The sequence below is a fragment of the Larus michahellis genome, chromosome 4 (genome assembly GCF_964199755.1).
Source record: "Larus michahellis chromosome 4, bLarMic1.1, whole genome shotgun sequence".
NCBI classification, from domain to species: Eukaryota; Metazoa; Chordata; class Aves; order Charadriiformes; family Laridae; genus Larus; species Larus michahellis.
In genome coordinates, this window is record NC_133899.1 from 41750141 (window position 1) to 41762574 (window position 12434).

General features: G+C 38.9%; 1 protein-coding gene across 2 annotated transcripts in view; it reads right to left on the reverse strand.

Annotated features, from left to right (window-relative positions):
• PELI2 (pellino E3 ubiquitin protein ligase family member 2) overlaps positions 1–12434 on the reverse strand; it is a 77256-nt gene that overhangs the window by 47362 nt on the left and 17460 nt on the right. For both annotated transcript variants that reach the window (XM_074584227.1, XM_074584228.1), the window contains exon 2: positions 3099–3228. In XM_074584227.1, the coding sequence (XP_074440328.1) occupies positions 3099–3228 (130 nt within the window). The remainder of the gene's footprint in view (positions 1–3098; positions 3229–12434) is intronic.

Sequence of the window (12434 nt, forward strand, 5' to 3'; positions counted from 1 at the left end):
TTGAAGTTCAGCACTCACTGGAAAATTTCTGCATAAGTAAACCTTGTAATCATCTCAGACACTAGCAGACCTAGACTTGAGTTCCATAGCATTACCTATTGCGCATGAAAGCTACAGTTAAGACAACTCAACCAAACAAAATAAACATTACAACTAACTTTTGGGGTTTTTAAATAGCTCTAATAGCTTGAAAATAAAAATCAGCAATCCTAGCTATGTCATGAGGGGCTAGTAGCGAACTTACACCTAAGAGTTTGGTAGTCAGGGGAAAGTTTTCACAGATCATATGATCCTGACTGATGACAGTCTTCCTCTTCACCATGAGACTCAAGTCAATACAAGGAATGGCCTCTCCTGTGACTTGATTTTGAAAAAGAACTCTCTAGCCTAGCAAAGGGCATTATTAAAATCTTGAATAAGGTTCATACGCAGTTAATGAACAGTCTCACACACACCCCAGACATGTAACCAGAAAAAAAAAAAAGACAGCATAAGAGTTAAAGCTTCCTTTATCATCTGTTTAATACGGTAACACCAATTTTGAAAATGCTGGAAAGCGTCTGTCTCAAACAGACTCAGTTTTGTAAAACAGGGGACCCTAGAAAATTCCCTGAATGGTGCCTAAGCACAGAGTTAATAAAATAGGTTTTAAAGTCAAGTGCATAATGTTGGAGATGCATGCATATATTAACAATACTCTGAAAAAACTTGAGACTTATTACCCCATGCAGTGCTTCCGCCCCACAAAATATACCCATATACCCTGAGAAAGGCCAAACAGTTCTAAATTTTCTTCAGCACCTCCAGAAGGCAGAGTGTCAAAAAACAAGCACTTCAGTGGAAAAAACAAAAGGCACTGATTCATATGCAATTAGCTCAGCTAAATTTACTACTGAAACCATTGCTATTCCAGCTGTCCTTGACACCTGCATAGCAGGGACAATGGAACATGACAAGCATCCTCTTAGGATCTATTGCAGTTTTCAGGCTGACACACTAACTGAAAATTGGTGACAGTTACAGTTCTTGAGCTGCTGCATTAATGGAATTAGCACAAAACTAGCTATGTACCTTATTCAAGCATCCATGCCACAGCAGAGACAAAACAAATGGAGACAGTCAGTGCTTTACCCACCTCTGCTAAATCCATCACCCAAAAAACGTCAGTACTCTGAAAAGTAACATGTTTCTTTCTACTCAAAGATCCAGTTTACACAGTGACAGACAAGCAAAGGAAAGCAGAGAACTGGATACGAAAAGTTAGAAGGAAGGATGTTAAGGGAGGAAACTTGTTAATATCCTGTGCAGCACAAGCTCCCACTGTTTTATCTTCCTTAAATAAGGGTTAGACTGAAAGACCGAGAGCAGAACAAAACTTTCAAGGTCAAGTTGCACATTATTTTCTAAGAACAAAGCAGCTCACTCTTTTCCTCTATTAGTCAGTGTTTCTGGAACCGTCTGCAGAAGTCGTATGCAGAAGCCATTCCTAGTAAAACACATTTAGGCTCTGCTGTTTAAGATGTCAGAAAAGCCTATGAAAGCATGTTAAAACGCAAACATCCTTTCTGTGCATTGAAAGGGCACTAACTGAAATCCACTACACCACTGCTGTGGCACATGTCCACCAGTCTTGCCCCAGACAACACTATAAATACACAAAAGCTCCTTTATAAGGGTTTAGAGAAAGTGCAAAAGAATACATTCAACCTGACACGTCTACCTGAATTCAAATCCTTAAAGGAGGGGCTTTAACGTCTCAGACCCTATGCTATCTCTATATAGGCACTAATTTGTACAGCACATGTATTTTATCTGCACTACAATAACAATGCAGATGAACATTAACCAGATACCTTGCGGTGTCTGCCAGGTGTTTAAATATTTTGCAACTCAAATCTGAAATACTATCTGCAGTCCAATACTTAAGATTATCCAGTAAGAACACGTGTATATTTCCATCAGCTATGGAAAACACTTTCCTTTTTTTTTTTTTCCTCCATTTGTTACATTTTATCAACAGACCTATTACCAACACATAAACATATACTACAGACCTTCTGTTTTGAAGGCTGATTTCATCAGGAAGACTTAACTCACCAATACTTTCATTTTGAGAATATGAACACTGAAAAATATTTACAGAAACTTTTAACCCAAAAGACTACATGTTTATCTGCATTAAGCAGGCCCTATACAATCTTTAAAAAAAAACAAACAAGCTCTGATATTGTATATTTTGATAAGTTTAGGTATATACAGTGTACTGTATCATAAAAGAAAACATAATCCTGTACTATTTAATAAACAATATTCTTATCTTTGTCTAAATTAGACAACATGTTTCTGAGAATGGTGTATGTTCGTTCCCTGCCCCAAAATGTATTTTTTGATAAAAGTGATGTACAGCTCCTACAAATCACCCACTTTTGTGAGTGTCAACACAGAACTCCCCCTCCAGTTTGGCCAGAACTCTCATCACTTTTTGCTTCTAGGAAAAAGGGTTTGAGAGAAGAAATAGGATGATTTTTTTTTTCAGCTTGAATTATGTTCCACCACCAGAACTTTAACACACACAGTTCTATACATTAATATATTACTATGTTAATATATTTACTTCGCTGCTTTTCATCCTTCACCTACAGTAGACTTCAAGTGAAAACATATACAATATCATTATAGCAACAAAAATGAAAGGCCCAGAGAGATCATTAAGTTTTTTATACCATGTCAGTTATCCTTCTGAAGAGAGACATACCGATCTTACACTCCAGTGAGAAAGAAATTAAAATACTTCTTGTATTTGTATTATGTGACTACTTTATGGCTCAGATAAAACCGTCAGCATTGACAAAGTCAGCTGTCTGAACAGGGACACAAAGGTCAGATTATCTTATACCTGAGGTTAAACACTATTTTAAACAGGTAAGTGCATTAAAGATATACACACCTAGAAAGAAAATCCACTGCAGACTTGTTAAAACAAATACATCTGACTACCACAGAATGAACTGGTAGCAAGGTACGTCAACAGTAATACGAGAGTTGTTCTCCACCCAGGATCATTCAAAAAAAACAGGATTTGCCCCACTGCCACATACCTTCGATGCTTGAGGAGTAGAAATCACATGAACAGCGCTGGGCTTAACTCCATTTGCCTTAGGTCGCTTGTAAAGGGCAAATCTGCTTTTCCTGCGTCCTCTGTCACCATTAGGGAGGGATCCATTATACCTAGAATTAAACAAGAAAAGTTTGGCATAAGAGACCACCAATCTGGAATACAGAAAAGGAGAGCAGCAATTTGGTCACATATAATCAAATGCAAAGTCAAAACCAAAGAAAGTACACAACCGTTTTAAGTTTTATTTCCTGAACTATGAGCATCCAAACATTCTTTCCCTACCAATGGTTAAAAATTTATTCATCATTAACACGGTTATCAACTAGAAATAAAATACTGTTCAGCCACAGAAAAATACTTCAGGTCTAGAATTAAAGGAATTGGGAGAACAAATCATAAGTCTTCTCTGCAATTTCAGCACATGGGGAGTTTTAAAGTGTCATTACCCTAGTATTCCCTTCCCCACATCTCATGCAGGAATGGAGAAGACAAGAGGAAGAATGGGGGCGATCTGGAAAAAGAGTCATTTAGGGACAAGTCAAACTAAGTAAAAGGGAATTTTACTCACATAGGGTTTTTTTTTTTAGTTGTTTTTTTTTCCTTTTTATTTTAAACTCTAATCCTAAAGGCTTCATCCATTATTAAGGAAAGAGGATGCAAGTGTTTTTAATTTATGTGAATGTGTCTGAAGACTTGCTAATGACTTCCTTTTTCAGGTGTAACATAGTAGCCTTCAACAGTTTTCATCTCTCTGAGGACAGAGACCCAATGGATTAATTATTCAGAGAAGACTTAAGCCTCAAGGGGACGTGCTTCTTCCACAGGGAAGAAATCAACTGGAAATTTCTTTGCAACACATAAGCATTGAGTTCACCGCCACCCCACCCCGAAGATTTAGGACAAGCAGATGCTTCTCTTCACAGCATGGTCACCTGTAACATTCTTGATAACTCTCAACTGCTCTATGAAAAACTCTCAGGGCTTTACTGCATAGATGCCTTTTCCATTCCTGATCTTCAGACATTTCAGACTTTTGCCTGAAGAAATACAACTATTATTCCACTCATAAATCTCAGTTGTCTTACTGGTGAGGTCTATTTTGTACTGATCACATATATCCCTCTCCTGCAGTCTTTATGATTAAAAGCTAGTATCGCAGTCAGAAAAAGAATCTGAAAAGAACAAAGAGGAAGATTTAAAGGTGACTAACTTCCTGCAAAGCAAAAGAGGTTTAAAAAAAAGTTAGAAGAACTCGTTATCTGCTTAGAGATACACTTAGAAGCAGTTCGGCTCTACATCCACCACACTATCTGCAGATGAAAATCATTTGTAGCCCTGCAGAAGGCTAATAGTCACTCACTGGTCAGGCTGCAAGAGCAGTTCTGTGACAACCGCTGACTAGCAAAAGCAATGTAAGTAACCCAGAACCATTTTTTTTCTTTTTCTTATCATTATATTCTGTATATGTAACTAACTAGTTTGTGTAACAAGAGAATGCACTTGGAGAGGCTTGTATCCTTTTGCAAACAAATGAGAAATCAGTAGTGGATGAAAGCAAGTGGTCTCATTGTTAAGGTTCTGGAGCACTGCCCTGCGGAAGGCTGACTGCTTAATTCAGGCAAGGATCGCCTGGCATCATACAGGAAAGTAGTTTAAAACTTCACATGTACAATGTCTAAGTACCAGTGATCGATCTGAACTGCAGGACTGCTGAATGTTTGTGAGCACAAACAAGAGCAAATTTAAGATTGAAATAATCTCAAATTAAAGTACTCTAGAACATAAAAGCAGACTTTTTAAAATATACATTTAAAGATGATCCCAAGGACACATAGTAAGTTGTGAGCTTTTCAGCTGGGCTACAATTAAGCTTGTTCCCTCACTCCCATCTTCATAGGAAAGACTACTGTATCTCTCTGAAATATTAAGAGATTCCCCGACACAGCAGAAAAACAAGAGTAAATCACTATTATTTCATGCCAGGCCTACTCGTATCTTGGAAACTTGTTATTAACCCTACACAAGAGAAGAGCAGTACTCAGTTAACACAGCATACCCTCATCATAAGAGACCAATTCCTAGAAAGATATATCAATATAATCCAAAGGCAACTTAAATACTAGCCCTTAAAGTAGGAATTATTTTATTCTCCAGCTTGAATCTGCCTAGATAAATCTACATTCTTTCAGAGACACTATATTACCGTGAACATGCCAGCAAGTTTTAACTTGCCTGAAGACAGCATTCTTGTATTTTTGTCCGAAAACCTGAGAAAGCAATACCACTTCAAAAATAACACGTAACTAGTATCATCACTTGTTTTATATTCTGTAATAATTTTTTTTTTTTTGTATTTGTGTAACTGTTAAGCAGTACTGAATTTAAGTAGGCCCACTGGAAGTTAAAACCAGGCTAGTGGGGTTATTTTGTCTGGTTTTTCTCATGTTCACAAAACAGTTGTAACTGGAAAAGGCTTAATTATCTTTTAAAAAAAGAAAGAAGCCTCTCAAGGTTAAAAGGCCTTTTAGAAACTTTAAATAGGAAGGAAATACAAGCAAAGTGAAAGTTCAACTCATTCATCTTTATTAGCACTGACAAGTTTTCATGAAGGTTTTCTTTGTGCCAATTTCTAAATTTCATTTGCACAAAAAGGCAGGAGAAATTGAGTGGTAGTTTTACTATTTGTTATGTTTTAATTATAGACCTGCAAGTTTTGTTTTGATCTGACACTGGTAAAAAGAGCTAGGACAATTACCAGGTATATGTACGTGCTTTACAGGAAAAAGTCTGAATATCAGAAAACTTGCCTCTTTCCCCTCCACAGCTAGCAGACACCACCATTTTTTTCTCAGCCAGGACCCTCAACTTGCTCACCACAAGCCAACCCTCCCCATGGCACTTGGGCCACACCTTTCCTTGCCACTACCTAAACAATCGACTTAGCAAATGAACTGATATTAATGTCATCGGATCTTGTCAGCCGCAACAGGACCTGCACCCACCCACTCACCCAGCATCTCTGCCCAATAAAGTGTACAACTAAGATATCTCTTGAGGCAGCAGACCCACGTTTACTTCTTGGCAAGTCCCTGTCTTTCCTAATTGAGCTGTCCCACAGGACACAGTGTTTTTCAGCATTCAGCAGGAATATAGGCATGGCCACCCACACCTTGCCAAGTCAGCTTTTCTAAGCACAGGCACAAGGACCTATAGCGAGAGAAGCAGCCCTCTCCTATTCTTTGTTTTTCCTCAACTCTTCTATTGAGCAGTGCCTGGATGAGCCAAAATTGCCTCCTCCCAGGCAGGAGCAGGACAGAACTGCACAGGAAGAGGAGGGACAAGAACTAAGGCCACAAATTCCCCATCACGGAACACTGGGAGATTCCAAGCTTCCCCAGAGCCAACAGGAGCTTCACGAACAGAACAGAGGCTCCTTCTTGAATCCTCTCACAACCCCTCTCCACAAGCATCATCCCATTTCCTTTCTTCCTGCACTCTTCCAATAGCTCCAGAAGCCTGATGCACCTCAGGGACCAGCACATAAGCATGGCAACTTCTTGCTTCACAAGATGGCCAGCAATACCAAAGACAAGCTGAAGCTGGAACCCTCCATCCCACCAAAAAGCCTAGAACAAACATTGCTCTCAGCTAATAAAAACTAGGAGAAATTAAATTTCACAGAGACAGAATGACCATTTCTGAGACCATCCTGCTCACACGCAGACTTAAGGGGCACTTCTGAAGTTCTCCAGATGTTCCAAAATATCAGACCAATGCCTGTGATAAAAGCAGCCCTATACTTTTTTCAAATGCTTCTCAGCGACAGCAATACTGGGACAACTAGCATTATGAAACCTCGTGGGATAATTATCTCTGTTGATAGCACTATTCCTTGCAAATAAGGGAGTGGTGCTGGCATAGGCTATGGGCACCATAATTATCAAAGCAAGTTTCCTACAGATTTACATCAAACAGTCGAGGACTTTGGTATATAATGAAATGCAAACTCCAATTAAGTTTTTCCCATGGCTGGGATATGTAATGAAAGCCTCTTCTCTGCATGGATTCATGGCTGTCTGGAGAACAAGACCACACACGCTCTCTCCCACAGTCCGAACACTGTGGCGAGTTCCTTTTCTACAAGTCTTGTAGGAATATATTTGACTACTTCAGAGATCATCATCAAGTTTTGAACCATTTGTGGGAGGGCTCGTTGCACAAGCTTTTTTGGTTTGTTTTGTTTTGTTTTTAAAAAGAATCCGGCTTAGCCAGTGGCAAAGAGTGAACAAGACCTCTGTTACGCAAAACAAGAGCTCTAAAAGTCTTGATCTGCACCTTGAAAAGTTAGACTTCAATTCAGGGAAGTCATCCTCAAAATTAAGGGGAGTATCTATGAGCTACCAGACACAGAAGCTGCTGCATGTAGCTGATTATTTTTTTTTAACAATGCTATGAGAATGCAAACTTTAATACTTCTCCATACTTACGCAAACTCCCTCCTAAAAGACTACAATCTGAAAAAGTTAAACTTTCATAGGGAGTATTTCCACTGGACAAAAAAAGTAACTTTGATTTATTTTCCTCACCTACTGCTAACAGTTCTACTGCACATGCTGTCATTTTTAGATGCTACCCTGCTTCACAGACTCAGCTTTGAACAGATGACATGTTAGAGCTCAGTTGTTACCATAGCTCTAACGCGTGAGAGAAAGCACATCTTTACTGTGCTATACAACAAAGCTGCAGAAGTATTACCAGCAGCTTCCACTGTGACATCAGACTTGAGTGAATTTTTCCTTTTAAGTACATTCTGATTCCATGTTCAGTACCCTACAGTAGTATATACTCAGCGCATATCAAAAATTCAGTTTCTGTTTACACCATATTTTTACCATCACTGAACTAGTGGGGGCCAACACTGCTGCCAAAAGCAGCAGTCCCACCTTCCATTTGCTAGTTTTTTCCTGCTATGTCTCTCCCTGGTTCACATGAAGAGGAAACAAAACCAGTTTTATGTTTTAAATTTAGTTTTAAACCACATCAATTCCTTGCTCTCCCGTTCACCACAAAGCCTCAGAAGCACTTCTATCAGCAACCAGGCACAGAAGGCAGGAGAGATTCCTTTGGAAGTATTGCAAGCCTACAGTTATCATGACATCTACATTAGAAGTCCAAAGATACATTAGTCACCTTCACAATATCCAGTCCCAGAGCTTTCCACGACTGTATGCTAAAGTCCTGACTAACTGGAAAGCCCTCATCTGCTGAAGCATCCAACATTTACTCCCTTGAACACAGATTAAAAGAAAAAAAGCCACATGCTAGTTGATATAAAAACACAAACAGAAAGCTTCAACATATGCAACATTTACAACAAAATAAGTGAGCTTAAGTCTCCTTTTATGTAATATCACTGCTGCTATTCCATATTCTTTACACTACCCCCTTGTATCATACTGAACAATTCATTTTGTATCTAAAAGAACTGAGGTACTATTTCAGCCAAATAATTTGAATGGTTTGGGATTTTTTTTTTTTTAAAGACAGTATTTATTCCCAATATATTTTTCTGTATCAAACCTTCATAAAACCAGTAGTTGCTGTCTGCCAATTATCTGAGAATTTCCGTGAAATAGGACATTGAAGTTATACACGAACTTAATCTCATCGGGAAGTGTTGCCAAATAGGAAAAGCAAAGATAAGTAGTACTTCTGTACCAACAGGACAGCACTGGTTTATTTTCTCCTTTGAACTCTATTCTCCAGTACTGTGTATCAGTATTAAAGATAGTAACTCAATAATCATTTAAGTCTAAGCTTGTCTCCAGCCGATTATTACACACATCAATTTCTGTCTCAGAAGCAGCCTCCAGCACCAGAAGTATTGTTAATCACCAGCCTGTTCCTGTGGTGAAGTTCTGGCAGTGAACGCAAGCCTGCTTCTTGAACACTGTAGTGCTTCACAGACTACTACAACAGATTACACCAAAACCCTTTAATGTTTAAATTTCTTGGAGGTTGGAAAGAGGGTACTGTTTGTCCTCATCGCCATCATCATCCCCCAGCAGTCAACGAGCAGCTCAACAAGCCTGGACTGACCAGAAGGTTCCCTTCTGTCTTCCAAACCTGCACTTTCCCCGTTGCATCACATGCAACATGCAACTTTGGCAAAATGTACAGTTGCTTCCTGATCACAGAAGGACAGAAAATAGAGCTAGACAGGACTTCAAGGAGTCACCTAGTCCACCGGCAACTCGAAGGCTTGATCCAATCCATTCATGACATTTCTGTTTCAGCCTGGGAAATGCAGGCCTCCTTACCTTGTTTCCACATCTTTATAGTTAAAACTCTCCCCATGCACGCAGCAAGGGAGATTCAGGTCAAAGTAAGTCTCCTGCACTTCCCAACAAATCCAAACAACCTGTTCTCTTTTCCTTCTCACAGCAGGCTCACATGCTAGAAGATTTGATTCCCATTTGATTTTTCTTTCTTTCTAAAGGAAAGCATTTTAAGAAGTTACAGAAGCAAACTAAAGTAGCTTTAAGTGGAGTTTTTGTTATTATAATAACTATACCAACAAGTAACTCATGGGTTACTCTTGGGCTTCCATCCTTTGAGTAACAAAAGCCTCTGATCCAAGACCTTTGGTTTATGTAACCTTGGAGGAAGTCCTGAGTGAAACAGTCCCACCTCAGACTCTGCTGGCTAAGACATCTCTATAGGCATAAATGCTTCCTAATCACTACCAGCAGTACAGCTTAATAAAGCAGTCTTCCTGCAGAGCAAGAAAATCCAAACCAGCAAGTTACAAAGACCCAAATAATCTCATCTCTTTCCCCAATTAAGAGCAATGTTTCTGCATCTGTGAACTTGATTATCCCTGAGAAAGGTATGTTGGAGTAGCTAATTGTGGCTATAGTCATCTTTTTTTGTTTGTTTGTTTTGGTTTTTTTTGTTTGAGAGAAGTTTCTTCTTAGAACTTGCATCTGTGAAGACGTTTTACTCTCACAAAACACTTTAGGAAAGTATTGCCTTCTCTAGTACTTTTGGAATACTCGTTGGCATAGTGATCAATCCTGTGTGTTCACCATGAGCCTCCTCTTCCCTAGCACCATATTTTTGCACTGCCTGCCTAGTTTACTGGGACCTGTACAGCCCCAGAGCCTTCAAAGAGGTTGCAGTGGTTCAGTGAAATGCAGTCTGACCTGATAACCCCTATACTTATTAGGCAGATTTTTCAGAGAGAAGGCTGTTTTGCATCGTTGGCTAGTGATTAGGGGTTGGTTTTAATTTTTAAGCTTCCCTTCAAAAGTTGCTCTTAATTGTTCCTGCTACCATTAGGAACCTAGCAGTCAGCTTGACCAAAAGCTGTACACTATGCTTATGGTGCTTTTATGTTCAAGTACAACCAGCCTCTTTCTGATCAGATTCCAAAGTGTGGATTAGCTGAACGCAAGGCTAAAAGGTTATGCACACCATGGGAAAAAAAATAAAATTCAGAGGCACCTACAACAGATCAGATAAGCTAGAACCTACTTCCCTCCTTCATGAGGTATACAAATTACATAGAACCTTATCTACTGAAAACACCGCAAGAAATCACATGTGAAGTAGCTGGGGTTCTCCAGGGTGACCTTACTTCTCCCTCGGTGTTCTGGAACAAGAGTGGTTGCTACTCTCATTCACGGGGAAAAGCCTATTTCTGGCTGCTATGGCCTCCCTTTCCCCTCCCCCCACCAAATGACGAAAGGATCTGGTATGCTACAGTTCAGATTAATTCACTGCTTTTCGAACTATTCCACTCCACGCATTCCCTCTACTGTCAGCAGGACTACCCCACTATTGTAACAACTGAAACATATTAGTTAAAAAAAAATTATCAAGTTTGTTTTAGGGAGACTATTTCTAGAACATACAGCTGACTAATCCTCATGTATATTTTCTTGAATTGCCTATATTACATAAGCTAAACATGCACCTGATGCATATTAACTTCATCCTATACAAAAAGTTAAAGGATGCTATTGGTTTGCAAATACCAAATCAATTGTGTAAGAATTGCTTTTTAATCAGCTTTATTTACACTACGCATCTATTTTCCTTCAAAAGTCCCAAACCTCTCTGCTGTTTTGATACTCTCTCCCTCACTGATGTGGGGGAAAAAATAAATTATAAAGTAAGAAAATACAGAAGCAAAGTAGCAAAAGTAACCAGTCTCAAAGTGAGGGCCACAGGAGTCAGGGCTTTATTATCTCTACCTACTTGTAACATGAGACAACTGAGATTTAGTCACGAGCATAGTTTTGACACTTGTGTAAGTTAACTGATATTTCTTCTTGGGTGGGAGGAACTTACTATAGAAAATTCTTATAATTCTCTTTGACCATATTTTCCTAAGCAAGTGGTTTGTTACTTACCCCAGATTATTTTTCTGGAAAACAATTTGTTACTTTTTCTTTTGTGAAATCAAAGACGGCAGACCCTTGACACGACTTTTGAAAGACCTAAGTTTCTGTTTAAGTTTCAACTAGCATTGCAACTTCAGTTTAAAGAAATTCAGTATCTTCAATTGCATGTGTTAATGACAACATGGAAATGGGTATTTCAAGAGGCAGTAATGGAGGATATTTGCTGCATAGGCTTCTGCAAGACAACTATATAAGCAGCACAAGAGTTTGATTAAAAGCTAACACGCTAGAAGAGCCTAAGGAGCATGCTGATGCAAACTACTACAGCATCAGGATAAGCTTCAATTAAAGCATTCAAATAACCTGATAGTTCCAAATAACTTAATAGCTGAAAACATATACAGGCAGACCAGTTAAGTACTACAGCCAGAGAAAGGAATGATTATAGTCTCACCTACAACACAGATTACTTAGAAGCCATCCATAACCATAATACTAGCAGGGAAAAGGAGCAGCTACCTTTAACAGGACACACACCCACCCACCCCCCGCCCAAATAAAAAAAAAAAAAACCACAACAAAAACCCCACACAACCACTTTTAAGATAGTTTTACAACAATTCCAATATAAGTAATATGCCAGAAGAACATCAGAATGCAAGGGGTTTTCCTTTTAGAAAGCAAAGGGTAAGGGAATCTGTTCTTTCCCATAATGACTTCCTTAACAATCCTTATTTCCCACATTTTACTGCTCCCCCCAGCATTCATTTAACAAGGAGGCAATTTTATTCAGTGCTTTAAGCCCATCTCCAAAGCTCTCAACTAAAACCATTCACCACTGCATAGAACCAACAATGCTAGTGCACAGCAAAATACAAGGTATAAACTAATCAAGTTCATTTCAAAGC